General features: G+C 35.0%; 1 protein-coding gene across 1 annotated transcript in view; it reads left to right on the top strand.

The window, feature by feature from the left end:
- Positions 1-372: 372 nt before the first annotated feature.
- The window catches only part of ADAMTS19 (ADAM metallopeptidase with thrombospondin type 1 motif, 19), a gene marked incomplete at its 3' end in the record, with an annotated part of 32,240 nt that continues 6,174 nt past the window's right edge, over positions 373-26,438 (top strand). The window contains exons 1-10 of the mRNA XM_010015179.1: positions 373-512; positions 1,714-1,864; positions 7,270-7,371; positions 10,218-10,348; positions 11,607-11,776; positions 14,908-15,035; positions 17,542-17,662; positions 19,504-19,584; positions 24,434-24,591; positions 25,395-25,548. Of these exons, the coding sequence (XP_010013481.1) occupies positions 373-512; positions 1,714-1,864; positions 7,270-7,371; positions 10,218-10,348; positions 11,607-11,776; positions 14,908-15,035; positions 17,542-17,662; positions 19,504-19,584; positions 24,434-24,591; positions 25,395-25,548 (1,336 nt within the window). The remainder of the gene's footprint in view (positions 513-1,713; positions 1,865-7,269; positions 7,372-10,217; positions 10,349-11,606; positions 11,777-14,907; positions 15,036-17,541; positions 17,663-19,503; positions 19,585-24,433; positions 24,592-25,394; positions 25,549-26,438) is intronic.

Raw genomic sequence — 26,438 nt, 5'->3', positions numbered from 1 at the left:
AAAAAAGTAAATTTCCAGTATTTTTGTTGCCCTTTAATGAGAGAGGTACAGTTTATTAAACCTGAAGAAGTTGTGCATTTCTGAACATTCAAAAAGTTGTCCAAAGTGTATGTTGAACAGCTCATTAGAAAATAGTTTTCCCATCAAATGAATGAGGCTTCAGTTTCACCTTACGTTATAGAAGTGTCCTCCACACACAGTTCCGTGAACTTCTGTGAAAGATATCCTGGAAAAACATCAGAAGAGATTTCTTACATGTAATATACGTGAGTTTTTCATAAGCGCTTGCAAGAGTTTTAACTTACAAACGTTTTGAAAACAACTTGTTATTTTGTGTGCTTTGGTTTATTTTTAATAACTCCAAAATTCAGCATGGGGATAAACCACGACAATGACCACCCATCCTGTGCAGATGGTCTTCATATCATGTCTGGGGAGTGGATTAAAGGACAGAATCTTGGGGATGTTTCATGGTCTCGGTGCAGCAGGGAAGATCTGGAAAGATTTCTCAGGTATATCATTCAAGAAAAAGAGCTCTTACTGTATGTCATTTACAGATAGTAGCAAGAAATATAATGAAGTAACAAGTTTTCAATATTTTTACCACTTCTGTGGGAGATATCTGTTTGTATAAACCATTAAAATAATTTAAATTGTCATGAACTGTATAATATTTGACAGATTGATTAAAATCGGATTTCAACAATTAATTGTATATTTATATTTGCATGTGTTAATATTACACTTATATATATTATATACATTTATATACATGTAAATATGTGTAAAGTATATTAATATCCTATATATTGAAGAATGTTGGATAGTGAACATGAACATTATGTAGATTCTCTGATCTATGTTGTGCTGTTTAATATCGAACCATGCAGTATAATTACATTATTTCAATTTTTAATAGAAATTTTCTATGAAATATTTACTTGAGAATAGTATACCCAGAAATCAAATTAAGATGTTTAGTTTCATCTGTATGGATCTGCTCCCTAAAACCCTGTTCCTTTATTAAGTTTATAAATATGTATGTTGAGAATATACTTGAAACAATTAAGCAGTCCTCTAAGGTCTGCTTCACGACACTGGAATAGGTAGTATAAGTTAGATGTGTCAGTCTGACACATCTGTAGTGAACCTAGACAGAAATCAAAACTATGATTTGGTGCTTTAACACGTTTAAGTATTTTCCTTTTCTTTTTTCTTCTTTAGTTTTTGAGAAAAGTTAAATTTTTGGCTACCAACTCAGAAATGTATGTATTTTAAAACATACACATATATAATTTGAAGTGATTAATTTGAGGTCCTCCATATTTCAGATACTTTGAGATGTAAAAACTAAGCTACACAACTGTCTATGCATCATAAATTGTCTGTTTTTCTTAATTGTTTAAATCTTTATCCAAACCTTAACCAGTTCAGTAGATTTTACACTAAAATGTTGGCCAGCGCTCTCCTGAAATTCCTATTATAGCTGATAAATTATATTGTCTTTCTGCAAATGTGCAACATCAGAACAGTTAACCTTATCAAGTAAGCCATATTAATTTATATGAAGTCATTTCTCTGAAAGACAGCAAAGTGCTGCAGATGAAAAATCTCAAGAGTACACAGTTTCGTAACGTCAAATGCAATTTTAAGTTGGCGTGACAATCACATATTTTAGGATTGCTCAGCATATGAATCTTTGCATATTGCCAGGTCAAAGGCCAGTAATTGTCTGCTACAGACGAATCCTCAGAGCCTCAATTCTGTGATTATTCCCTCGAAGCTCCCAGGAATGACCTACACTGCAGATGAACAGTGTCAGATTCTTTTTGGACCAACCGCTTCCTTCTGCCAAGAAATGCAGGTAAGGGTGAGTGTATACTTCAGAAAATACACCTACCAACTCATTTTTTCTGAGGAATATTTTTGTGCATGTTTTTGAGAGAAAGAGAATATAACATCTTTCAAACGAGAAGTTTATACTTTACTTTCCCAAGTTAATATGAGTATTTTCATTTTTTTATCTTGTTAGTCTTGGTTTGGATCTCCAAACATCCTGAATCGTGTTGTATCATACAATACCACTGGTATCTTCTCTGTACTTTAGAAGAAAATGTCATAGTGTGAAGACACCTTGTGGCAGTTAATGGAGTATTTGCCATTTATTCCACTTGGGACCAGGTTTCACTTGCAGGTTCAGTTTCATTATGATTTGGGTATTGAATTTCCATATCTGACCTATACATACACCTACATACAGTAGCAGAACATATGCTGCCTCCCAGCAGTCCCTTGTGAGCCCAAGCAGAGCCATGCAGTGCTGTGGCAGTACTTAATGAGTTTGCTGACATAGCTTCATGTAATTGCATGAAACAATGTCGCTATATGTTAATATTGAAAAGACAGATTACTAAAATTGAAGAGGTCTTGATAAATTTTAGGCCTAATGCCTGTAGACTTCTGATTGAAGAAGCATTTTGTGAATGGTTTTAACAGAGAAAAATCATCCTCCTTTGATGTCAACAGGACAGGTACTAAATATGTTGGATTCCTCAAGACAAGATACAAGATGGGTAGATGATACTACGAATGTATAAAGAACATGGAATATGAACATGTATGATAATACAGCAACTAGAAGGAAACATGAAACAAAATTTCATCAGAGACAGAGCAGTCAGCCTGGAAATGTCAGGAGTATTTAATATGAAAGCATAATTCCTTACTCCATTAGTTCTTCAGCTCAGTTCTCTTCATTTTTCCCACTTGGGCATAGTACTCTTTTTAGCAAGTTTCAGTGGAAGTAATAATTATCCTAAAGATTCTCAAAGGGAACATTGGAATGCACATATGACTAGTGAATGCATAGTAAAAAAAAACCAAAACAAAAAGAGAACAGGATCTGTAGGTTACTAGGTAGTTATTATTCAAAATAATCTGTTTTACTGAAAACATTTTCACTCTGAAAGATGAGCAATAGAACTTAGTGTAGCGGTTCTACAAATGTTCCTAATTACTTCCAAGTGCTTTTTTCATGAATTACAATGTTTCTTGTTATTCAGTACTTTATTTTCAGTTAAAATATGTTATTTTGGTTTCTCATACTCTAGAAACCTATTTTGAACAAGAAAATGGTACAGGGTTAGCCCGTTACTTCTTACTTACAGGTCTTCTTTACCAGGTAGAAGAGTTTGAAAAGTAATTGAAGAGATACTCAAACCTGGAGACTTGCTGTTGTATAGTATCTTTACATGCTTTTCATTTCTCTGAACACTTCTCCTCCTTTAATACCCTTGTGCTTAGTTCTTATTCAGTCATTTAAATTCAGATAGCCAAGTGGTCTGAGAAAAGAGCAAAGGGAAGAGCCTTCTGCAGTTTCACAAAAATCCTCTGCAAAACTGGTAATCCTGAACTGGAAATCATATAAACAAATACTGAACCACAAAATTATTGTAGTGCATCTTGTAGTCCACAAGCCAGGAAATGAGAAAGAAACACACTCCTAGAAGGTTCATTTAAACTTCAGTAAATCCAACAATTTATAGCCCAGGATTACTTGGATACATTCTACTTGCTGAACAGTTCATTTCAGTGTAACTGTGTGAAGATTATGAAATACGTTTTAGATTTTTTGTGACTGGAAGATATCTGATGAGCAGACTTCCATGCAGTCTTTTACATTAAGCAAGTATGTAGCAGCTTTTCAAGAAAGAAAACAATTGACTAATAATGGAAAATAATTTTCTTAATGATCTAAAAAGAATTACAATAATGTTGTTACTGAGCAACACTTTAGTATCATTTACAGTCAAATTACATGGCAAACTCTTAGAAAGGGTGCACATGCCAATGATTTTCCCTAGTTATCAAGAATTCTTCTTTATAATTTAACGGTTAAAGCAAAGGTCTGAAGGGATCATTAAGGCCCCACTCCTGTATTTTCCTGAGTAAGCGCCTCCCACTTCTCTGTCATGAATAATATCCAAACTTTTTTATTTTTTCCTTTTCATCTTTATTTCAAAGACTTTTTTTTTTTTAATACCCTAAGCAAAATTTATAGAGCCTGAGAAAGTGTGAGTGGATCTTAGAGTGTAAGATTTACACCATGTTGCCATGCTTATCTTGTAAGGGAGCCAAGTTTGCTTTTATGCCCATGATGTCTCACACAAGAATCAATTAGACTCTAACATTGTTTTACATGACAGATAGTGAGATCATGGCCCAGAAGTCATTCTTTATGATTAAATGTGATTGTAGAACCTGACAATTTAATATAATTGTTGAACTATTAGATGTTGGATTTTAAGATTAAAGTCCAGGATGCAAACACTATCTAATCAGTTCCACTAAAATAATTCTTGTCATAACACAGCTGTGATCTTTGCAAAGAAGTAGAAGACTGGTTATATTTCATGGTGATTTTTAAGGCATTTCAGGGAAAGATCACAATGAAAAGAACAAAAGTCACGGCAATATTACAGCCCTGGTAAAATATCTGTCCTCATCTCCACCACCACACTTCAAACAATCTTGACTTCGCACAAATACAGTTCTGAAATGCTCTTTTTGTCTGTGGTCTTTCCTCTCAACTGGACCGTCTTTCCAAATACTTAGATGATTGGAAATGCATCTTTCTGGTGCACACAGACCTGCCTTACTTTTCACATTAATAAAAAAAAAAAAACCTACCCCAAAAGCTGGAATGACTTCTGTAATTTCTGTAGTACGTTGTGACTTTCATGTTGTATTTTACAAGATTTTGCTGTTAAAAATTCATTCTCTAAGGTAAAAAAAAGAAAATTCTTTGTGCTTGGCAATATTGTGTTTTCCAGGGTACACACAATGAAATATTTTACAGATTGTGAATAGTCTAATATTACACACATAAGTTTATCATCTCCAGTAACTCTTACTTCTCTGGCTAGTCTAAAAGACTTCAGTGGCGGTTGAACTATGTTTGTGTTAGGTAAGTGGTAAACCTCTGTGAACATTAATAGCTATTTTGATTTTGACTGAATGAAATTTTGTTCCCAGAGTAAATTTCTTTAGAAGTTTGTGCTCTGATTTTGAAGTGATTGTAATATTGTCACTGGCCTCCAGATTTTCTCTTAGTTTTCATATGTGCATCATGGTTTTTCCCCAGACATATGCAGAAATCCCCAAATTTCAAAAGTTAAATGCTAACAGTAATTCTCATTTCTCTTACCAGTGCAGCAGAAATACAATTTGAAGACTAACTAAAGAGCCTGTTTGTGATTTGACTGAAATGGAAAGCCCAGAAAAAAAACTTAAAAGTCATCCTTCATTTTCTTTGATTTGGGGAATCGCAAAGTCTAGGATGAAATATTATAGTCATATTGAATGCTTATTTTAAAAATTGCTGAAGAGAAGCAGTGGTTTTGGAATACAGTTCACTTAAGGCTCAAAGATGTTTTTAGTTGGGGAAGTTAGGTTCATGGTTCATAAGAAGGTGGTATACAAGTATTTGCAGAAACTTGCAGAGGTATACAAAACACATTAGCAAGTCAAGTGTCTTTACTTGATTTAGTTTACACAGCTCAAATGCATTTGTGTGGTCAGGTACCTACATCCTTGTGAATCTGACTTTATGTTTTCTTAAGTTTAGAAGAATTGTTTCTGGATTTGTAAGGAACTGTAAGTTTGTTGTCAGCTGTTTTGCAATAATATGCAAGTGAAACTGACCACATGACCAATGTGTTTAGGAAAAAGAAAGGATAACATATCTTAAAATGTGATGATGTAAAGGAAAATTTGATTTTATCTTTCGATAACCTGGATGTCTTTCCCTCAAATGGAGTCATTGACGAATGAAGATTTAGGGATATTAAAAAAATATTTTAATTAGAAATATTAAATTAGCATATATTTTTGTGGAGTTGTTCCAACAGTATAGTTTGTCATTTCGTAGCTGTTATGGAAGCACTTTGTCATGAACATCTGATACTTTGTCTCGTTGCCATTGTCTTCAAAACTGGCCCAGAAATTTTGCTAAGTTTAGTTTTCAGCTCTGAAGGTCTATCTTGCATGTTAAAAATAAAACAATAAAAACCCGAAACAATTCTCCCACGAACAAGAATAGAAATTAGAGTTTCATATTTGAAAAATGCTTTTTAAAATAATCCAGGAACAGGATAAGACCTCTGTAGCTATATTGTAGGATATGCATAGGCTATCGGTTGTCTTATTAGTTCAGACCTCTACAATCTTTGACTTTTTTTGAAAGCTGATGCTACAGACGTTTTTACTTGCAAGACTCCCACTGGAACTGTCCTGTTCCCTGGTGTAGGCACAATCTTTTGTTGAAATATGTTTCCTGTGCTGTAAGGCTTTTTTCAAGGTAGCATAAGATTTATCACACATTTTTCATGCATGGTGTAAAAGGCACAGAGACTCTTACTGGGTTTACCAATGAACAAATCATTTCAGCTAGAAAAAGTTCTGGCAACCCTGATTTCAGAAAAACAGTTGATCTTTATGTTATCCTCCCTGCAACCTGTCACCTGATCCTTCTTGCCCCTCTTTGGGAGTACTGTGCGTATTTGTAGGAAATCAGTCTGCACATGCAATAACATTCAGGCTGCAACTAAGCCTCACATTCCCCTGATGCTCTTCCACCCAGTTTACTGTAAAGACAGCAAGGAGAATGATGGTCATGACTGAAAACAATGGGAGAAGGAGGACTTTTTAGAGGAAAATAGGGAAAGCTGCCAAGGAAATTTGGGGTAATGTAAGCCAGCATTCTTCAAGGCTGAGCTTTCTTTTGAGGAACGTGAAACTGTGATGTTTTGATGCTTATGAAGGGAGACAGAATATGCAACATTTCTTTCCACCTCTGAAATTCACCACTGACTACTGCGGTCATCTCCCTTCTCTTTTTCCCAGCAAAAATATTTTGTCCTGATTTGTCAGTTTACTTTGTGTCTTCATTGTGGATATTGGACTTGATTGCCTTCTTGAGGTATTTCTAAAGGAATGAATGAATTCTAGAGAAATCTTTGGAAGAGTATAAGATAGCAGCAATCATTGGAATGGTATGAACAATGGAGACTTGGAAGTCCTAGAGCAGTATGATTAGTAAAAGTCTTAAGCAGAATTTACGCACTTTGAGTTTTGTGTATGTCGAACCCATCTTTAAGCATACTTCAGTACCATCAAACTGTTAACTTTGTGGCAAGTTTAGTAGGTTGCATGCAGAAAGTAGTCTTGTATGACATAGATTTTGTGATTATCTGTGTGTTTGGTTTTCAGCATGTCATTTGCACTGGGTTGTGGTGTAAAGTGGAAAGTGAGAAGGAATGCAAAACTAAACTGGATCCACCAATGGATGGAACAGACTGTGACACCGGAAAGGTATGTTTCTGGTGGAAAAACAATATAAATTATATTGAACACCTAGCAGTTAAGGAAACAAGCTGAATAGGTCTTTGGACTTGTATAAAGTTCTTGCTGCTTACCTCAATTATAATAAAAGTTGAATACATTACATATAAGATATATGTGATATATATTATGCATTATATATTGCATATTACAAATTACATATTGTATAATGTAGATATGATTTAGAAATACATTTCTCTAAAAACAGTGAATAAATAAAAAAGACAAAGCCACAGATGTTTTAATGCTTACATGGTTTTATTTCAAATTTGTTCTGGTGTTTTATCCTATTTATGAATGGAATGCCATTGTTGCACTTCCTACTGTAAGCTGAAACATAAGCTTTCAAAGATACAAAGTTCTCAGCTATGATTTAAAATTTAGAAATTATCTCATCAAAGGAATTGAAACAGAGTGTGTTTATCACAAGTGATAAAACTTTGTAAATCAGTATTTGTAGTGTCAGTGGATGTAAAAAAGTGATAAATGTCATTATAAGTATGCCAAAAGACAAAGCAAATGGTCACCTAAAGTCAGACTTACATGAAATGTCCTTCAAGAGCTTTCCTGTTTGAATAATCTCTGTCATCTGTTTATTTAACTACAAATAAAGATAAATAACCACAAATAGATAATAGAGAGGAGCATGGATATATGTTGTGATTTTCATGATATTGTGCTGACAGCTGTCTCCCACAGGAGTGATTTGCTCTTTGAATTGTATTACATTCACCAGAACTGTCATCATCCCTCTAAAAAAGTAAACAAATCTGTCAACTAAGATAAAATGTTCAGATAATTGAGTTTTCCATACTAAAGGAAAAACAGGGCTTATTCTTTTTCATAGCTTTAAAATAATGACATTTGCTGCCAACTTTTGATTCTGATAAGTGTGTGTAGTTGATATTCTGTCTTGAGCCAATATCTGGAAAGTCAGGGACAAGCCTTCTGTTTGATGTCACAGTCTTTACATTGAGACTAACATCCATGGTATGGAATGAGAAAGCAGTACCTCTTATTAAGACTACTCAAAATTTTCCCTGTGAAACCATTGCCATTATGAACTGTGCACCCAAGATTAGTATGCATTTTGCATATTAATGTCTGACTTGCAAACAGTGGTAATAGTAACTCATTGCAGAGGACTCCTTCTAACTGTATACTTTTGGGAGCATTATGGTAGTGACATGGGCCCTAGGAAGTCCAATGATGAAGGTAGCACTGTTCTCTTTATTGTAGAGCTTAGCTAGCAGGGAGTAAATAATTAAGGCTAAGATAAAGTACTGATTCTTATTCTAAAGGCTCATTATGATTCTATGATTATGTCTAGCATTATGTCTAGCAGTAAAAAGCTAAGCAGACACCACTGAAACATCTCAGCAGGGATTATTCTTCTTGTTTACTGCATTATCTGTCCAAGATGAGCTGCAGATTACACAGATCACTGGATTTGTTTTGGGTTAGTGATATTATAGAGATAGAGTATTGTTGCCTTGTGCTCCTCTTAAGATCTTCTGAATTGAGGGAAATTTCATTTGCACAGCCTGTTCAGCATGGTTGATTTTAAATCAAGGATTTACAAGCATCCCTCAGAGTCTACATAAGGCAGATGCCATCTCTAGGGAAAAAACATGTTGCCTATTACATTGGAAGGAATATCTTTAAATAAATATGAACATTTTTGGTTTCAAACATACAAGAGCATAACAAAATCAGTGATATAATTATGCCATCACTATAATGCGATGTTTTAAGAGAAAAAATTAAGATCAATTGATCAGTGAAGACCAGTTTGAAACTGCAGGTGAAGTTTAAAATATCTAGATAAGGATTTAGCACAATGTAAGTGATGGCAATTCTAAAAATTACAAAAGCCTTTACTGACTGTTTTGGTGGCATGTTTTTGTTTGCTTGAAATACGAGACTTCTTCATGAACTTTATCCATTGATAACAGTAATTCACAAATAATTCAGAGCGCAAAGAGAAATGGGTTAAATTACTGATGTTAATGACATTAAGTGTTCATTGTCTGCTTGTAGCCTTACTGTTTTGCTGAACTTTTGTAATATGTGGGATGGGTATTCAGCTGGTGTAAGTTGTTAAAGTACTAGTTTCTGCAGAGTTTTTACCAGATATAGACATAAGTTCCAGAGCATAATAATATTGATTGGATAATTTTTGAGTGAGAAATTGCCCTTGTCCTAGAAAATAATACATGCTAACAAGATTATTGAGGTGATTATTATGATTTAAATAAATGCCAGAAAGTCTCTTGTCTTTCTCAACACTAGCTTATTAATGCTTTCATTCTCTCTTTGAATACAAGTTGTGAATAAAATATAATTTTCTCTATTACTTGTAGTATCTCCTTCAATTGAAATTGTCACTGGATGATCAGTGACAGTGCAGTTTCTGATAGTTATGTGGGAACTGTAATAGTAGTTCACTGTCAGAGTGAACCAAACATGTCCTGAGAACAGCCCTGAGCACTGTGCTGTGGTCATTTTTATAACTCAGCTAGAGGATGATTCCTGCAGTGGATTTGGGCTAGATCAAAAAGTACTTTCCTAAGCAGTGCCCAGTCTCAAATAAAGGGGATAGCATGGTCTGGGGTCCAGAGAAAGGTCTGTGGCTGTCCTATTTACCAGGATAGAAAAAAAAGTTTTGGGCAACAATAGGAAAAAACATACCTGGCTCATATGAAAACCATATATTGAACAAAATGTTTATGTTATGCTTCCTGTGTGCTTGTGGAGCAGTGAATTGTTTTGCGTATGACTTGATTTATTTACCTAAGAACTGAATTTTCACCTAGTGGTGTAAGGCTGGAGAGTGTATCAACCGGACCTCTTTTGCGGAGCATGTGGAGGGGGAGTGGAGCACCTGGAGCCCTTGTAGCCGTAGTTGCAACACTGGAATCAGCAGTCGACAACGCAAATGCCCTGGGTAAAAACAAATTCAGGTTTCCATTGCTGTCTGTCAGAATTTCCAAACAGAATTTAAATCTTACGAGTAAAGAAACCCACCAAGATACAGTTGTCCTATACATAAATAATTATTTTTTTATAAATACTGAAAACCATTTAGAAGAATAGTCATTTGTTTGGGGTTTTTTTGTTACATGATGAGACTATTTTTCCTCTTTTCTGCGTCTGTCAAAAGCATAGATAATATTAATGGGAAAATGAAGCTTTCTTTTTAAGCTTCACCTGAAAAAACAACAGAAAATTAAATTCATAATTTTTGACTTGCAGAGCTGAGTAATGAATACAAGTGGAGAAGAAAGAAGAGATAAGGGGAGGGCAGAGGAGGCAAAGGAAGAGGAGGGAAGGGGAAGGGAGGAGTAGAACAGAGCAGGGCAAGTCAAGGCAGAGTAGATGACTTAAGATTCCCTTAGTAGAACAAAGGGAAAAATGAAGGAAGAGGAAAGACTAACAGATTTGGGGAAAAAATGATGACAGGAAAGACAGATTAAGAAAGAGAAGTTTTCATAATGAAATGTGAGGAAAACTTGGATATGGCTATACAAAAGCTTAGTAGTCTAACAGAAGCCTTAGATGTGCAGAATGCTTTCATATTTCCTGCCATCTAAACACCCCTTCCAGCTGTATGCCTAAAAGCTACTTCTAGAATTTATGGAGGTCTCACATTTGCTTTCATTCGTTCATTTTTCCAGGCAAAGTTACAAATAATTAGCTCCTGTTTCTGCAGTTCTCTGTTCTTTTGCATTTGTTCATTAGGACCTGCAAGCACAACTGGAGAGACCAAAAAGAAACAAGGCATGTTGTCTGAACTTTGCAACACCACACTTGTCAAAAAGGAGAGGTAGCAAACAAGCAGGTCTTACTTCCTTTCAGTGGCACCTTTGACTCTGTCCAGCTAGAGAAAAATCACCTGAACTATATCAAAACCGCAGTTAAGGTTCTCTTTACTGAATGCTCCTACTAGTCCTAGTGCTTCTTTGGAGCCAAATATAAATTATGGTTTAGCACACACGACTCTTTGTATGTAATGAAACCAGTACAGACAGAAGGCAAACATGCTTTGTTCTGTGACTTTAATTTTTTTGTGGGTGATTTCTTAATGTTGTATGTCAACAAAAAAATTTGCTATTTATATTTGTGTATAGCATAGATAAACTGTGCTGTAAGTTTGACAAAACATTACAAACAATAAAGCATTATATTTATGCCATGTTTTCTAGTTCAGGCCTTGAAGGAGAGTGTCATGGTCCAACCATGCAGTATAGAGTATGTGAAAATCCTTCTTGTCCTGCTGGTGTGCCTGCCTTCAGGGACTGGCAGTGTCAGGCTTTCAGTGCCAGATCTTCCTATCAGAAGCACGTGCACCAGTGGCATGCTGTCATTGATGATGGTAAGTATAAACCATCACCCATGTTCTTATCATCTGCTCAGAGGGCTTGTATCTTGTTGCTATTGTTGATCAAGAAAAGATAAAAACTAAAGCAAGCAAACAAATTAACCCAAGCCCTAGATTTTTGGCAATTTTCATTTCATAGACAAGATCTGGTAGAATTTTTACGTGTTCTGAATATTTCATCTCATATTCCTATTGAATCTGTCCTTGATGTGTAATGACTACATTTGAACTGAAATCCAGTATCAGTTTGGTCCTGTTTAATCAGAAATGTAGTATGATGTGACTCATAAACATAGCTTTCTAGATGAATGCTAAATCATTAAGCTTGCATTAATCAGTTATACTTCTACCTACAAAGCTAGGAAGACAATACGGAAATTGTAAGCTTCTATTTTTGAGGAAGGAGAGAACACATATAGCATAACACTTGAGTAATTCATATATCGGTGTTTGATTTTGACATAAGTCCATATGTAATGCATACTGCAAACTTAGATAAGTTTTCTATAAATCTTAACAGCTACTGTATGCAAAGTCCTGGCATGCTGCATGCGTGCTTCAGTGTAACAAACTTGCTTAGATACCATATCATTAAGAATATGCTCAAGTGGGAGTACAGTGATGTTGAACTTACGGTATCTGCAAAAATAATGTTGGTGTAGAATATCAGCAACTACAAAATAAAACATTATACCCAAATTTTTTGCTAGGAATGTGAACAATTCAGTGCCATTCCACTGAATTTTCTCTAAATTTTTATGTGATTTATTTACTCTAAAAATAAAACCAACTATAACAAGAAAAAGAAAACAAAAACCCAGAAACAAAACAAACATGAAAACATCAGAAGGACTTCAGTTATAAAAACAATTAATTTGAGAAATTAACAAAAGCACAGCAACTGGTGTTAAAGAAGAGCCTGGAATGACACAGGAGTGCTGTAAGTGTGTGTTACCACACATTATTGCCATTTATATTTAACTCTCAAATTATCAGAAACCATTGGAAAGCATAGCTTTTAATAGAATTATTTTCAGAGTCCTGAAAAATGTGAATTCATTATCAAGAGCTTAATATATGTCTAGCTAAACAAGGATTGTTTCTTTTCTTTTACGCCTTTTCTCAAGGTGCGAAGCGAGAACTTTTGAGACTATTTCCATTAGGCTTCTATATTAGCTCATTTAATAGTAAAGAGAGCTCCAGTTTTTTATAGGTGCTTACCTAGTGAAACAGTTTGGGTTCATTTTACTATATTTCATTTTAGCACAGGAACACATGACATATCCTAAGGAATCAAAAATTTTCAGCCCAACTTTGAGAACTTCAGTCATCTGATGGAAAATCTTGACACTCTCCTGACCCATGTTAGGGACTATAGATGGTTGCTTTCATCTAACTTTGCTCTAAGAGATGCTGTTGTCCTGAGTTTGTCCCTCAGCAGACATAAAAGTGGACATCAGCTAAAAAGTTCCAGTATTACAGAAATACGTTGTTCCCAAATCCTTAGTTATTTTTACGTAGTCTTTAGCAGACAGTACTTGTGCACTGGGTCCAGAATAGTTGCTGTACTTGAATGAGGTCTCCTGTAGTCTGTTGAAGTTGTCCTGTGTTGTTGAGTTACTGTCTCTTTGAGTTTAGTGTCCTGAAAATAATGCTTAGGTTTTTAATTTTATATTAAAAATACAAAAATTCCAAAAATGCTTCCAAAAATGCTGAAACATCCTTAAAGGTTCCAGGGAACTTTGGGATTACTATTTAAGGAGTATAACAGGAATGCAGAGGGCACAAAATCAGGCAGAGACTTAGGCCTCTCAGCTGGAGATGGTTTGTGTCTGACTGGCTTCACATATTGGCAAAAGAAATCACATCTGTTTGCACCAGTCCCCTAGAGATACACAGAGGCTGTGTCAATTTTAATGAATTAAATATGCCAAAGAACACTCTGATGTGTAAGTCAGCTGGCACACAAGTCCAGCATCCATACATTTCAACTTTTTTTTTTCTCTAAAAAGGATGGACATCCAAACTGCTTTTTGGAAATGATCCTTTGCAGATGGCAGTTTCCAGTCTAGACCAAGCTAGTGCTAGTTAGCACATGCAAAAAAATGTGGCATAGACTGTTTTACAGTTCAGCTGTATAGACAGTAGAATTCCAGTGCCCATGAATATTTCCTGGAACTGTTTAATTTACTAATAAAAATGTACTCCAGGAATCTAGAAGTCAGTATGAAGTCAGAATGGCATAGATTGCGTCCAAGTGAAATCAGTTTCAAGTTCAGGATTGACTCTATCCTTTCAAAAACCTGCAGCAGATTTAGAAATAACTTCTGAATCTGTACACTTGTCAATAAAGATATGAAAAAGTCATGCCATTTTGTAATCAGTTAACCACTGATAGGAGACCTAGTTAACTTTATTTGGTATTACTTTGGCAGTGGTGAAGCAAACTTTGTTATTTATAAGTGATGAGCATTAGGAATACATGGATACATAGGATATTGTTACTTTTTTACTCCCTTTCAAAATCATAAATTGTTAGCAGAATGTTTTAGAAATGTAGCAGAAAATTGCCTGAACTTGGTAAAGATGTTAGAAAGAATGCTTTCAGTTTTCTATCTCTTTTTTTTAATGTGGACTTTTTAAATCCTTTTATTTTTCTTCCCAGGGTGTCTTAGTTACTTATTTTTTTTTTCTCTTTGACCTGGAGATTTAGAAAATCTGGAAAGTGTTAAGTTTCTTTTTTAACCAATATTCATGATCTTCCAAAAATATAGTAGAATGAAAGTATAGATTACAACCAAAATATTCCAACAGCTGTAATGTGCATATTCTTAATTGCAACAATGAACATGATAGGAGTACTGTATAGGCAAGTTTACAGCACCAGTATGGTCTAGCAGGAAAAAGAACTTGGGTTTTTCAAACAGCTGAGAAAAGGATTAAAATCTTTTTGTTTTCACTGTATCTAAGATAACTTGTTATACTAACCTAAATTTATGCCACACAGATAAGCAAATACCAGTTTTAAAAATAATGTTGATAATAATGTTGATAAGAATAATTCTGTATTTTTTTAAGTGGCCTTTTACCAATTTGGTGTTTTTTTCCATTAATTGCTACCACAGAAAAGCCATGTGCCTTATTCTGTTCACCAGCTGGAAAGGATCAACCCGTTCTTCTAACAGAAAAGGTGATGGATGGGACTTCTTGTGGCCAGCATGGGTTAGATGTTTGTGCAGATGGTAGATGTCAGGTACGTATTACTTGTTTAAAACCTAGATACAGTCTCATGTATGCGAGCGCATGTGTTTGTAACATATATGTGTGATTTCTCTGATAGCATGTTGCAGTATGTGTGACCAAATCTGAATGTCTCTTTTTGTGGCATATTGAAATATTTTAAGCTAATTTCACTCAATGCAACACAGTATGTGAAGCAGCTGACGGGTTAGCTTGGGAAATGTGTATCTGTGATGATAAGGACATCTTAAACTGCTGCAGAGTGGAAAATGAGTATAACTGATTTCATCTTGTAAGGTAAGCCACAACTTTTAAGAGGCTAGGAAATTTTGCCATGGAGTGTACGTATGTATATCTAATTCTGCCCTTTTCAACAGTTCAAAATTTTACATCGAAATAAATACCAAAGAGGCAGGGTAACTGATAATAGTAATAACAAAGTAGCGGATAATTAAAGCTGAGCACTTACGCTGTTTCTCACACTCAGAATTCATTTGGTTCACAGTTCTTTTATTGCTTTTGTAGCGTATTATATGGAAATTCTTCTATATAAAAATCCACAGAGCTTTTCCTTTTCTTTGTCTGCTTCTCACTGCACACATTAAATTCAGTAGAAAAAACAACTTCTAGCACAGAAACAGCATTACTAGATACTGTCATAACTTCAACAAATCACTTTATAGATGCATGCATGCATATAAACAAACAAATACATACGTGTAGGTATAGTTATTCTGTCTTGAGTGACTTAAGTGCATGCAACAAGAATATTTGTAAATACATGTTGATTTGGGGCTCTAGTTCACCATGTAACAATTACGGGTGTAATCAAAAAGATGATGTATAGCCCATTTTTTCTGGGGGTGGGGAAGTTGTTTTTTATCATTCACTTTCACAACTAACTAATAAAAACCAAAAAAAACCAAACCCTTAAACTAAACCCACCCGACTGATACTGAATTGGCTTCTGAGCATACCAGAGGTAAGAGAGATAGATCCTAATCAGATCTGAAAGTCTAATTTCTAAGGCCTTCCACCTTTTACCACATCCTCTTAGACAACCCCTCAAGAAGAATTTTGGGGACTAAAGCTATAGAGTTAGATATGTATATCTTATAGATGTGCCATTTTGGACACACAGCTATTTAAATGTTTATGCTGTAATCAGTATTTTGAAATCTTTATTGCTTTTTATTTTTATCGAACAGTCTTGAAGTTTAATTGGTTTCGTCAGATGCATTTCTACAGTGCACAAGATTACCCTGTGATGACTTCTCTAGACTTAAAACGCTTTTACTTCATATCAGGCCAGCGTGTACTAACTGTATTCCTACTGTCAACCTTCCATTGACATATATTGATAGAAATGTGTCTAATGTAATGATGTGGAGGTGCTTGATTAAATTAAATTTGTTTTAAACTGAATGCTTTTTAACAAAACACAAATACAATTTACATTACATATTCCAATCATGTCTACATTCTATTTGAAATAAGACATTAAGTTGACATTAGACAACACTTTACCACTGTGACCCAGCAATGTACACTTCCAGCCTAGAAGGCCAGTCACATCTTGGTTTGCATCCAAAATAGTGTGGCCAGTAGGTCAAGGGAGGTGATTCTGCCCCTCTACTCTGCTCCTGTGAGACCCCATCTGTAGTACTGGGTCCACCTCTGGAATCCTTAGCACAGGAAATATATGGACCTGCTGCAGAGGGTCCAGAGAAGGGCCACAAAAATGATCAGAAGCATGGAGCGCTTTTCCTATGGAGACAGGCTGAGAGAGTTGGAGTTGTTCAGCCTGGAGAAGACTCCAGGGAGACCTTATTGTGGCTTTTCAGTGTTTAAAAGGGGCCTATAAGAAAGATGGAGAGAGACTTTTCAGCAGGGCATGTTGCAATAGGATGAGGAGTAATGGTTTTAAACTAAAAGAGAGGAGATTCAGGCTGAATGTAAGGAAGAAATTTTTTACATGGCTGGTAAAATAGGGGATACAGCGGCCCTGGAGACATTCATGGCCAGCCTGCATGTGTTTCTGGGCAATCTGATCAAGTGGAACTAGTGATCTGAGCAACCTGATCTGCTCATTGCAGGGGGATTGGACTAGATGGCCTTTGAAGGTCCTTTCCAACCCAAACTATTCTATGATTCGATGAACCTCCCATGTTTTGAGTAGGAAGCAGTAGAGCTGCATATGTTGTAGTCACTGAGCAGGAGGGCTTGTGGAGTGTGTGCTGCCCAGGGTGAGGTGGGAACGTGGTTGTCTTCCTCTTGGAGAACAGCTGATAGAGTTAGGCAACCATATAGGAAGAGGGAATGCAACAATCTACATAAAATCACAGAAAAAATTACAATGACAGGGATCCCTCTATATGAACTAGTGCAACTGTCATTCCGTGCATAGCTAGATCTTGTTGGTTAGGGTGTCTTGCAGAAGGATGAGATGCCCGCTACTAAAGGCAGCTTCATGAAAAACATGGCCTGTGTCTCAACAGCTTTATTTTCTTTTCCCACAGAAATTTGGCTGTGATGGCATATTAGGATCTCTGGCTCGTGAAGACCATTGCGGTGTATGCAATGGTAATGGAAAGTCATGCAAAGTTATTAAAGGTGATTTTAACCATACCAGAGGAGCAGGTAAGTCTGTTTACATCAAATACTCGGGAAGCTAGTAGCTGCTTGATTACTTTGAGCACTGGGAATTTTAAAAAGCTGTACTTTTTAAAATTATGTCATCCTCACAAGAACTTGAGATCCACTTTTTTTGAGATAACAAGACATTTAAGATAAGAATGCATGAGTATTTTTAATTAATTTCTAATTGTTTCAATTATAAAATTAGGGAATTATCTAATTCCTCTTCCAGTACAACATGTTAGTTCATAGAAGAGTCTGAGTTTTAAAAAATCTGTGAAATAAATATACCATAAATTCTTACAGTTTAGATTCATTTAGTTTTCTACAAAATAGATATCTAAACTATGATCTGTTACCTCAAGTAAAGTCATTAAACCAAGCCAGGCAGTTGGAGAACATAAAGCCAAATGTGTGAAGAATTCTTACATATTTTCATTATTTATTGTTTTATACTTACCATACCATAAAAATCAAATAGATTTTCTCATGCATAATGAACATGAGATTTTCAAATACTGCAGTGGTATGTTCTTCCAATGAGCGTAATTGACTGGCACAGTACTATTGACAGAGTAAAGGATTGAAATCCTAATAATGTGGGCCATGCACCATGTATACCTTCTCTCCTAAAAAAGTCTTTTCTTTGAAACAGCATGTGGCCAACTGTTTTCAGAATTTGTTTGCCATTACACTTTCAGTTTCTTGAGTAGAAAATGTGCAGAATTTCAAGACAGTAAATAAATCACATCAAAAAATACTGAGATTAGAGTAAACAGTATAGTTTTAAAAATCAAGGACTTCACTGCATTATAGACTGAAATGTAGTACTTTCTCAAAAAAAAAAAAAAAAAGTTAGGCATAGTCTTCAGACTTTCATCTCTGCCCCTCTCTTAAGCTAAAGGTAATGCAGAGCAGGGATCTCATCATGGAGGACTACAAGATCAAAAGCTATAAAGAAGGTGGCTGCTAGTAGAAATTAAAATATGTCAGCTGTCTTTTGTAGCTAATGTGAATATCCACACACTTTCAAGTTCATTCAGGGTTCTGTGTATTTTCCTTCTTAGGAAGCTGGACTGTCAGCAATACTTAGAAAGCTTTATTAATGCTTGAAGAAATTGAAGATAAAAATGCTTCTTTGCAGCAGTTTAATTTTCATGTTTCAGAAAGGTGTTGTAAGTGCTCAGTACTTTGATATAGAACATTACATAGCTACACAGAATAAAAACTTGGTTTAGTGTCCAATTTCTTAAGTTCTTAAGAGACAAGCTAAAATCGGTTTTTATTTATAACGTTCTTACTTCCACAGTGTTTTTCATCTGTGTTGCCTTTTCACCTCTTTTTCTTAAAGTGAGCTGCTGAACACCAGGTTTTAGTCCAACACTTTCAGAAAGCTATTGTAATGTAAAGCAAATAACTAATAAAGAGACTTAAACATTAAAGCCATTCGTATCAGGATTTGAATGTGCTGAAACTGGAAGAGGGAGATGGAGGAAAAAAGTTGGAATTCCTTTATGGTCATCTGGAGGTGATGGTGACACTAAACTACACGTCCAGAGACAACTTCAGCTGCTCCAGCCCCAGCCTACCCAGCCTCACTAATTCTTGTTACATTTTAGTTTGGTATACTCTTTTAGTTTTATATTATGTTGTATATACTACACATAATGCACAGTTTCATAGCTTGCTTCAGTGTTTTAGAAGAACCCTCAAACTATTGCTATATATAGATTATAACTTGTTACATTTAAAAAAATAATTAGGGGAGAAGAAATGAAAAAATATACAATATTAACTTTTCTACACTCCTTTATTTAACTTGGGACATCTGTTCTCATGCTTAGGTTATGTGGAAGCTTTGGTGATACCTGCAGGAGCAAGGAGAATCAAAGTTGTGGAAGAAAAACCAGCTCGCAGCTATTTAGGTAAATGTCATCTGTTTTGGTATTCATGTCCTGTTATGGACAACACTGAAGAGTGTTAGGTAAAGATGCTTTTATGATTTAAAAAAAAAAAGCAAAACAAACCTGAGTGGAAAAAATGTCTGTGAAATACATGCCTAAAGAAATTTTGTAGAAATAACAAAGTAAAAGAATTACAATGGTTATAGCACCATTCTTCATATAGATTTTGTTTTGAACTTTTGTTTCTTATCATTTTGTTTAGAGAAATGTTTCAAAGAATGTATCAGATAATTTAAGAAAAATTCTGCATACATTTCGATTTTCCATATTGAAAGCACTAGAGAAAATATTTCACATTAAAACTAGTGAAAAGAGTTTTATGCTGAAACATGGAATGATTTGTGCTCAGACAACAAAAAAAGCCCACACTGACCAACATGTAGCGAACCACCAACAAAGTCAAACAAAAGTTGTAAAATCAGATTTTAAAAGCAGAGAAGTATTTCTTTGCATTACTCTGAATTGTCTGACTGTTTTAATGGACAAATTTAATCACAATGAATTTTTATTTTTGGGTGTAGGGGTGTTGGGGTTTTTTTGTTGTGGTGGTTTGTTTTGGTTTTGGAGGTTTTTTTATTTGTTTGGTTTTTGGGGTTTGGGTTGGTTTTTTCAGTTTTACACTTACATGAAATTCTTTTTCATTGAAAAAAGTTTTTTTTCTCCTTTAATGAGTCCTGAAGCTGCTGTGTAGGAGACTATGCTTTGTGACTGTTGTTAACAGTGTGTAAGTGAGTATCTGAAGTATCATAACTGGTGCTGTTCCATGAAATCCTTAAGTTTAAATTGGGAGAGACTTAATATGAGAAATAGAACAATGAAGTGAAGAATTCCCTAGTTTAGTCACTATTCTTAGTTCTGCTCATAAGATCTACATTTAAAGAAACTTTTTTCTCTGAGTGTTCTCAGTTGAGAACAATCAATGGAGAGAATGCAGATGTTCAATCTTAATTATGACAGTCTAAGTTATTAATGGGTGACTCTTGGTTTATCATGGGGTCTGCATCTGTTGTGTTAAGATAGAACAGGAGATTTAGAGATCTCAGTTATCTCATTGCTCTCCAGTGGACCACAAATGTGGATATGTAAGAGTGTCCAATCAATAATTGAAGTTTCATTGGCATATATTCTATATTTTCCAAGTTGGGGTTTTTTTGTTGGTGGTTGTTGTTTTTTTTCCCCTTTGTGTCTACCATCTTAACATGTGGACAAAAGAAATACTATTGTACTATTGGTTTTAGTTGTTTTTTTTATTATTTTTTTTTTAATAATGCAAAAGTCAATAACTGTTGGAATTGTATTTAGGGAAATCAATTCCTTTTTTATGAGTAGCGAATTGATTCATCCCTTACCTTAAAAAAGGGAAAAATAATATAATACTTTTTGCACTTACGAAATAATGTCCGTCCTGCTGCCTATTTTTGAAAGCTGCTAATTAGCTTTTAATTGCTTGTTACTTCAATTTTACTTTTACTAATTTCACTGTTAGTCTGAATGAGGATCAGACATTATTTCACTGCAATATTTTTATGTTAAGCTTTTTGGGGGAACCAGAAATAGGTCTGTTACAGTATTTTTAATTAAAACCTGTGTTGTTGCACTTTCTTTTCTTTTTCTTTTACTAGCAGAAGGTATTTAAGCTTTCTTCACTTTTAGGAGATGTATTCTGAAAGCGTAACACTCTGAACTGAAAATGAGTAACATTTTAAATGGGAATATTTTCATAGGATGAAAGTTTTGGGGAGAAAGCATATATATTTCGTCTTAAAAACAATATTCTTTGAAATACTGCGATTAAAATTGTGAAATGTAATATAGATTAAATTCATGTTTCTGATTTGTTTTCTCTTACGGTTCTCTATGCTAATTTTGTGTTGCATAGTACTTTGCTCTCTGCATTTCTGTACCTTCTAGTCAAACTAAAGTGCAAGGAAATGCATAGACAGTGGAACCAGGGACATATATATCGGGAAATACATAAGGATGCTGCTCAGATATGTATGGATGGGATTGGGAAAGCTAGAGCACAGTTGGAGCTGAGTTTGGCAAGGAATGCAAATAATTAGGGCTTCTGCAGGTATGTTAGAAAAGGAAGATTAAAGAAAATGTACACACATGCACACAAACACACACACTGATAAATAAGAGGAGAACTAATAACAACAAACATGGAGAAGACCGAGGTACTTAATAGTTTTTTGCCTCAGTTTTAATCATGAACACTCCTCCTACATCTTTCAGCTCCCTGAACTTAAAGGCAGGGACTAGTGGAATTAAGTTCCTTCTATCATAGGTCAGGTTCAAGAACACCTGAGGAACCTGAACATACAGAATTATATGGGACTCAATGAATGCATCACAAGGCCCTGAGGGAACTGGTTGATGTAGTTGCCAAGCCACTCTCAAGCATATTTAAAAAGTCATGACAGTCAGGTGAAAGCCTCAGTGACTGGAGAAAAAAGAACGTTGCACCCTTTTAAAAAGTGTAATAAGGAGGATCCTGGGAATTACTGACCTGTCAGCATTAACTCAATTGAAATTTTCAAAAAGTTATTCAAATCTCAAGACTTAAGGTTTTTAAGATGGCTTTGAAGGGAACACATGATAGCCTGAACAGAAGCAAAGCAATGATGTCATTGACAAAAGATACCAGTGAAAGTACTCTCATTTATGGTTGAGTTTCAGATATTTTTTGTATTTTCCTGAGGAAACTAAGAGTCAGTCAAAATTACATTCTCTTGGCACTTTTCTGAAAAGCATGACTAAATTTTGCACAGAACAAAAGGTAAAATTCACAATTCAGAAAGATGTCAACTTCCCTTTTATTTTGGTGCAAATACCTTTTTTCTTAACCTGTCTGTAAAGTGTATCCCTTGTGCAGTAATTAAAAATACATTGCACTCACCACCACCACTTGTCACTGTGATGATTTCTGTTTTACGCTCTGCAGAGATACACTTTTAATTAGCAGCCTTATTCTAGCACTGAAATTTTGGTCTTGGTTACGGATGAATTAAGTTTTCACAGGCTGTTTTCTTTGTCTTTTTAGTTGTAGATGTATTGCTAGGTTTGTTTTATAGCCTTAGAGAGAATATACTTGTGCTCTGAATTTTCTTCCTGTATGTCATTACTTTGTACAGAAAAACCCCCTCTATCAAAAGCTAAGTAGATTGGAAGTATGTGTGTGTGTTGGAGTAAAACTCAATGAATTTGCTTACAATACGGAGTATGACAGAGTCAAGAGCGAAGCTGAACTGCCTGAATTCAGTCCTGAATTTTATGCTTGAGGGTACCCTTTCTTACTTTGTCTAACCATAGTAGCTCAAGTGAGGAATCTGAAAGCAGAAAATGCAAGATCTGGCATACTTTTTGTATTCTGGGGCTGGAATTCCAGTGCCCTTCACAAGTTACTGTGCTGTAGCATGCATGTTCTTTTTAAAGACAAGACAAAATGATGCAAGGTCTGCTCCTCTCAAGAGAGAGAATGCTGCTCCATCTGAACACCATGACCCAACTGGACCTTGGTGTTTTCAAGTACATTTGTTTTGGGAAGAGGATTGGCTCTACAGTTTAAACACTAAATAGAACTTAATTACCATTAATAGCAGAATGGCTAAATCTAAAATACCAATTTTTAAATCTTGTAAAATCACGAGTTATTTTTAGTACAGAGCTGTTCTACAGCATTAATGGATTTTATAGTCTTAACATTTCTAGCACAGTGCTGCAGTGGTACACATAAGTGGTGTCTTATGCAACTGGGTTTCTGCCAGTCCGTAGACCTGTTGCCGTTGTTTCCCATAGATACAAAACATAACAGTATAAATATGAATAGGAGAGAAGATGATTATAGGAGTGACTCACATTAACTTACAACTGTAAAAAAGAAATTTTGGGCAAGGCTTAAACTGTTGAGGTTCTCTTACAAAGGTCTGATGCCAAACATGCAATTTCAGTGAAGAGGAATGTGTAAAATATCTTGTCCAGAAGGTGACTTCAAATATATTCTACTTCACGTGACTATTCAGACCTGATCTGTACAAAGTAAAATTAAATAAAATTACAAGTTCTTCACAGAAGAATCTATTTCATTTACTATAGAAAACTAATGTAAAAGCCTATGTTCTCAGTGTATGAATTAGATTTTACCTGACTTGATGATGCTTTTGAATATAAATTAAGCCAACAAGAAGAATGATCAGCCAAAAAGAACAAGATTTTTCCTGTTTGTTAGAAGCATCAAATTATGTTGTGAAAGTGTTTAAAATAAGTGTAGATGACAGTAGTATTGTCAAATTTGAAGGCGGAGAAAAAGGCACTAATGTAATATAACTAATGTAAAATAACTAATGCACTTATTAGAGCGGAAAGAATTCTCAACAAGAATTTCTTTGAAGATTTAGCCTAATTCCACAGATCTTGAATGGTGTTTTGTGAAAATTTTGTTTCCCATGACTTTATGATTATAGAAATGACCACCCTGGGAATAGAGAATGGTTACCTTTGCCTTAAATAAATTCCATGATCAAGTTATGAAATATGCTGGAGCCTGTCAGTCTCTTCAGGCATTAAAGCACTGATGTTAACTTCAAGTAATGTTGAACACACATAGTTTTGCCAAGCATTCCTTCCAGAAAGTGTTTCTAAAGCATGTTCCAGTTGAAGTTCATGTATAGCGGGATCCATAAATATCTTTGCAAACAGTTAGATGATTTCACCTACTTTCAGGTTATCCAAACAGGAAGTGAAAGGAGGTCCAAATCACTACTGAAGAGACACATATTATATTGGGCTTTTTTCATATATTTTGCAGCTCTTCGAGATGCTGGAAAACAGTCAATCAATAGTGACTGGAAGATAGAGCATTCAGGGACATTCAATATTGCTGGGACGACTGTCCATTATGTTCGGAGAGGTCTCTGGGAGAAAATATCAGCCAAAGGTCCCACAACATCACCTTTGCATTTACTGGTATGACAATATGGATTGGGGTTTTGTACCCAATTCTTATTATATAGCATGGTAACTAAATTTTTTTTCAATCTCCTGGAGATAATGAGATCTGTGTATGCTTGTGTACATGTGTACACCTGCTTATATATATAGATCTGTTAACTTACTTCCTAAAAATTGCATTTAATTCCAAGAATAATCCTTGCATTGTTGAGGCAGATTGGAAGGTCTCAGTCTTCCTACAAATGTCATAAAAAGCTGATGTGCTTAAGGAGAGAGATTCAAATTAATATCGCATGGTTTTCATCCTGGCTCACTATTGCACAGCATTGCCATTTCTGGATTGCAATCACCAAGTTCTCCATGAAAAAGTAGGGGTCTGATGCATTTCAGTGTAGAGGATGAAGAGTTGGTAGCCACCAGAAAGAAAGAGGGAGACATGATGAGGAAGTGTTTCACAATTCAAAATCCTTCAAATGCAGCAAGTTGACTGGTATATCTGAAAGAGTTTTAAATGTGATGCTTCTAAGAAAGGTCTCCTCTATTTAAGAGCACTGAAATCACAAGACATAATTGTCCTCCAGATATCTGGTGAATTTTGTTTGCTCGTTTGTTTTTTGACCTTTACATTAAGTTAAATAATTTTTTCCCATTGTCTGGCTTTGGATACTCTCATTAATTTCTTCTATGAAATCCATTAGGAGATCTAAAAGCATTAAGTCATTCTATCACGTTTTTCAAGATTATCTCCTCATAGTTCAGAGTTTGAATTCCACAGTGTCTATGTACATAGGTAGGGTTTCCTTTTCTGTATCTTGCAGGTGCTGCTCTTCCATGACCAGAGCTATGGTCTACACTATGAGTACACAATCCCACTGGATCCTCTTCCTGAGAATCAGAGCTCTAAAGTACCAGAGCCTCTTTTCATGTGGACTCATTCTGGTTGGGAGGACTGTGATGCTGTGTGTGGCGGAGGTAAAATAAAAGAAAAAATGTACAAACACACACATATATATAAAAAATTAAAAATGTAAAATGTATATGTATAAACAATGTGCATGTATATACACAATGTATATACATGTGTGTATACAGTATGCATATGTAAATGTATGTATACTCTGTGTGTATACAAGTATCTCTTAATTAAAACACATTGCATATTAATACTTAAGGCTCTGATGGCCAGTGTTGTATGTTTCATAGAAATATCTTTATTGTGGCTTGTATGATTCCATACAATGGTGAACATACTTCAGTCTCATGCCTCCTGTTTATATTAAAAAAATAATGACAACCCTAGGAAAAGATTCAAACTAAATAAAGTAAGTAGAAAAAGATGCTAGTGAAGGAACAAAATCTAGATCAGCAAAGCAAATTCAGGGGACAGTTTCCAAGAAGAAATACAAGTGCAAAAGCTAGAACAAGAAAAGAAAGTTCATATGCATTCCTCTCTGTATTTGGAACTTTTGAAGATAAATGATCTGTAAAAGACATTTCAAACTACAGAAAAGCTCAACCCAGTCTCAGATCAAATATGTACAGTTAGTAACATGAGTTGAAGATGATCCAGAAACATATGGAACAAATATTACAACAGCAGATATTAGTATGCTGATGTGATATTTTTCCTATGTTTATGTTTATAACCATAAAAAATGTGATTTTGGAAGAACAGAATACGGTTATAAAAACAAATATTGGAACATGAATAGTACTGCTGTAACAATATCCTTTAAAAGTGCTGTTTAGAAAATGGTTATTCAAATACATAATTGCACTGAAAAAACACTTCAGAGTGCAGTCTTTACAGATCTCTTCACACCTTGTGCAGTCAGTCACACACTGTGAATACTGTATTGATT

Source organism: Nestor notabilis, unplaced genomic scaffold (genome assembly GCF_000696875.1).
Source record: "Nestor notabilis isolate BGI_N333 unplaced genomic scaffold, ASM69687v1 scaffold13215, whole genome shotgun sequence".
Classification (NCBI taxonomy): domain Eukaryota; kingdom Metazoa; phylum Chordata; class Aves; order Psittaciformes; family Psittacidae; genus Nestor; species Nestor notabilis.
Note: the sequence above shows the minus strand (reverse complement) of the source record. Positions and strands in the feature narration are given on the sequence as shown.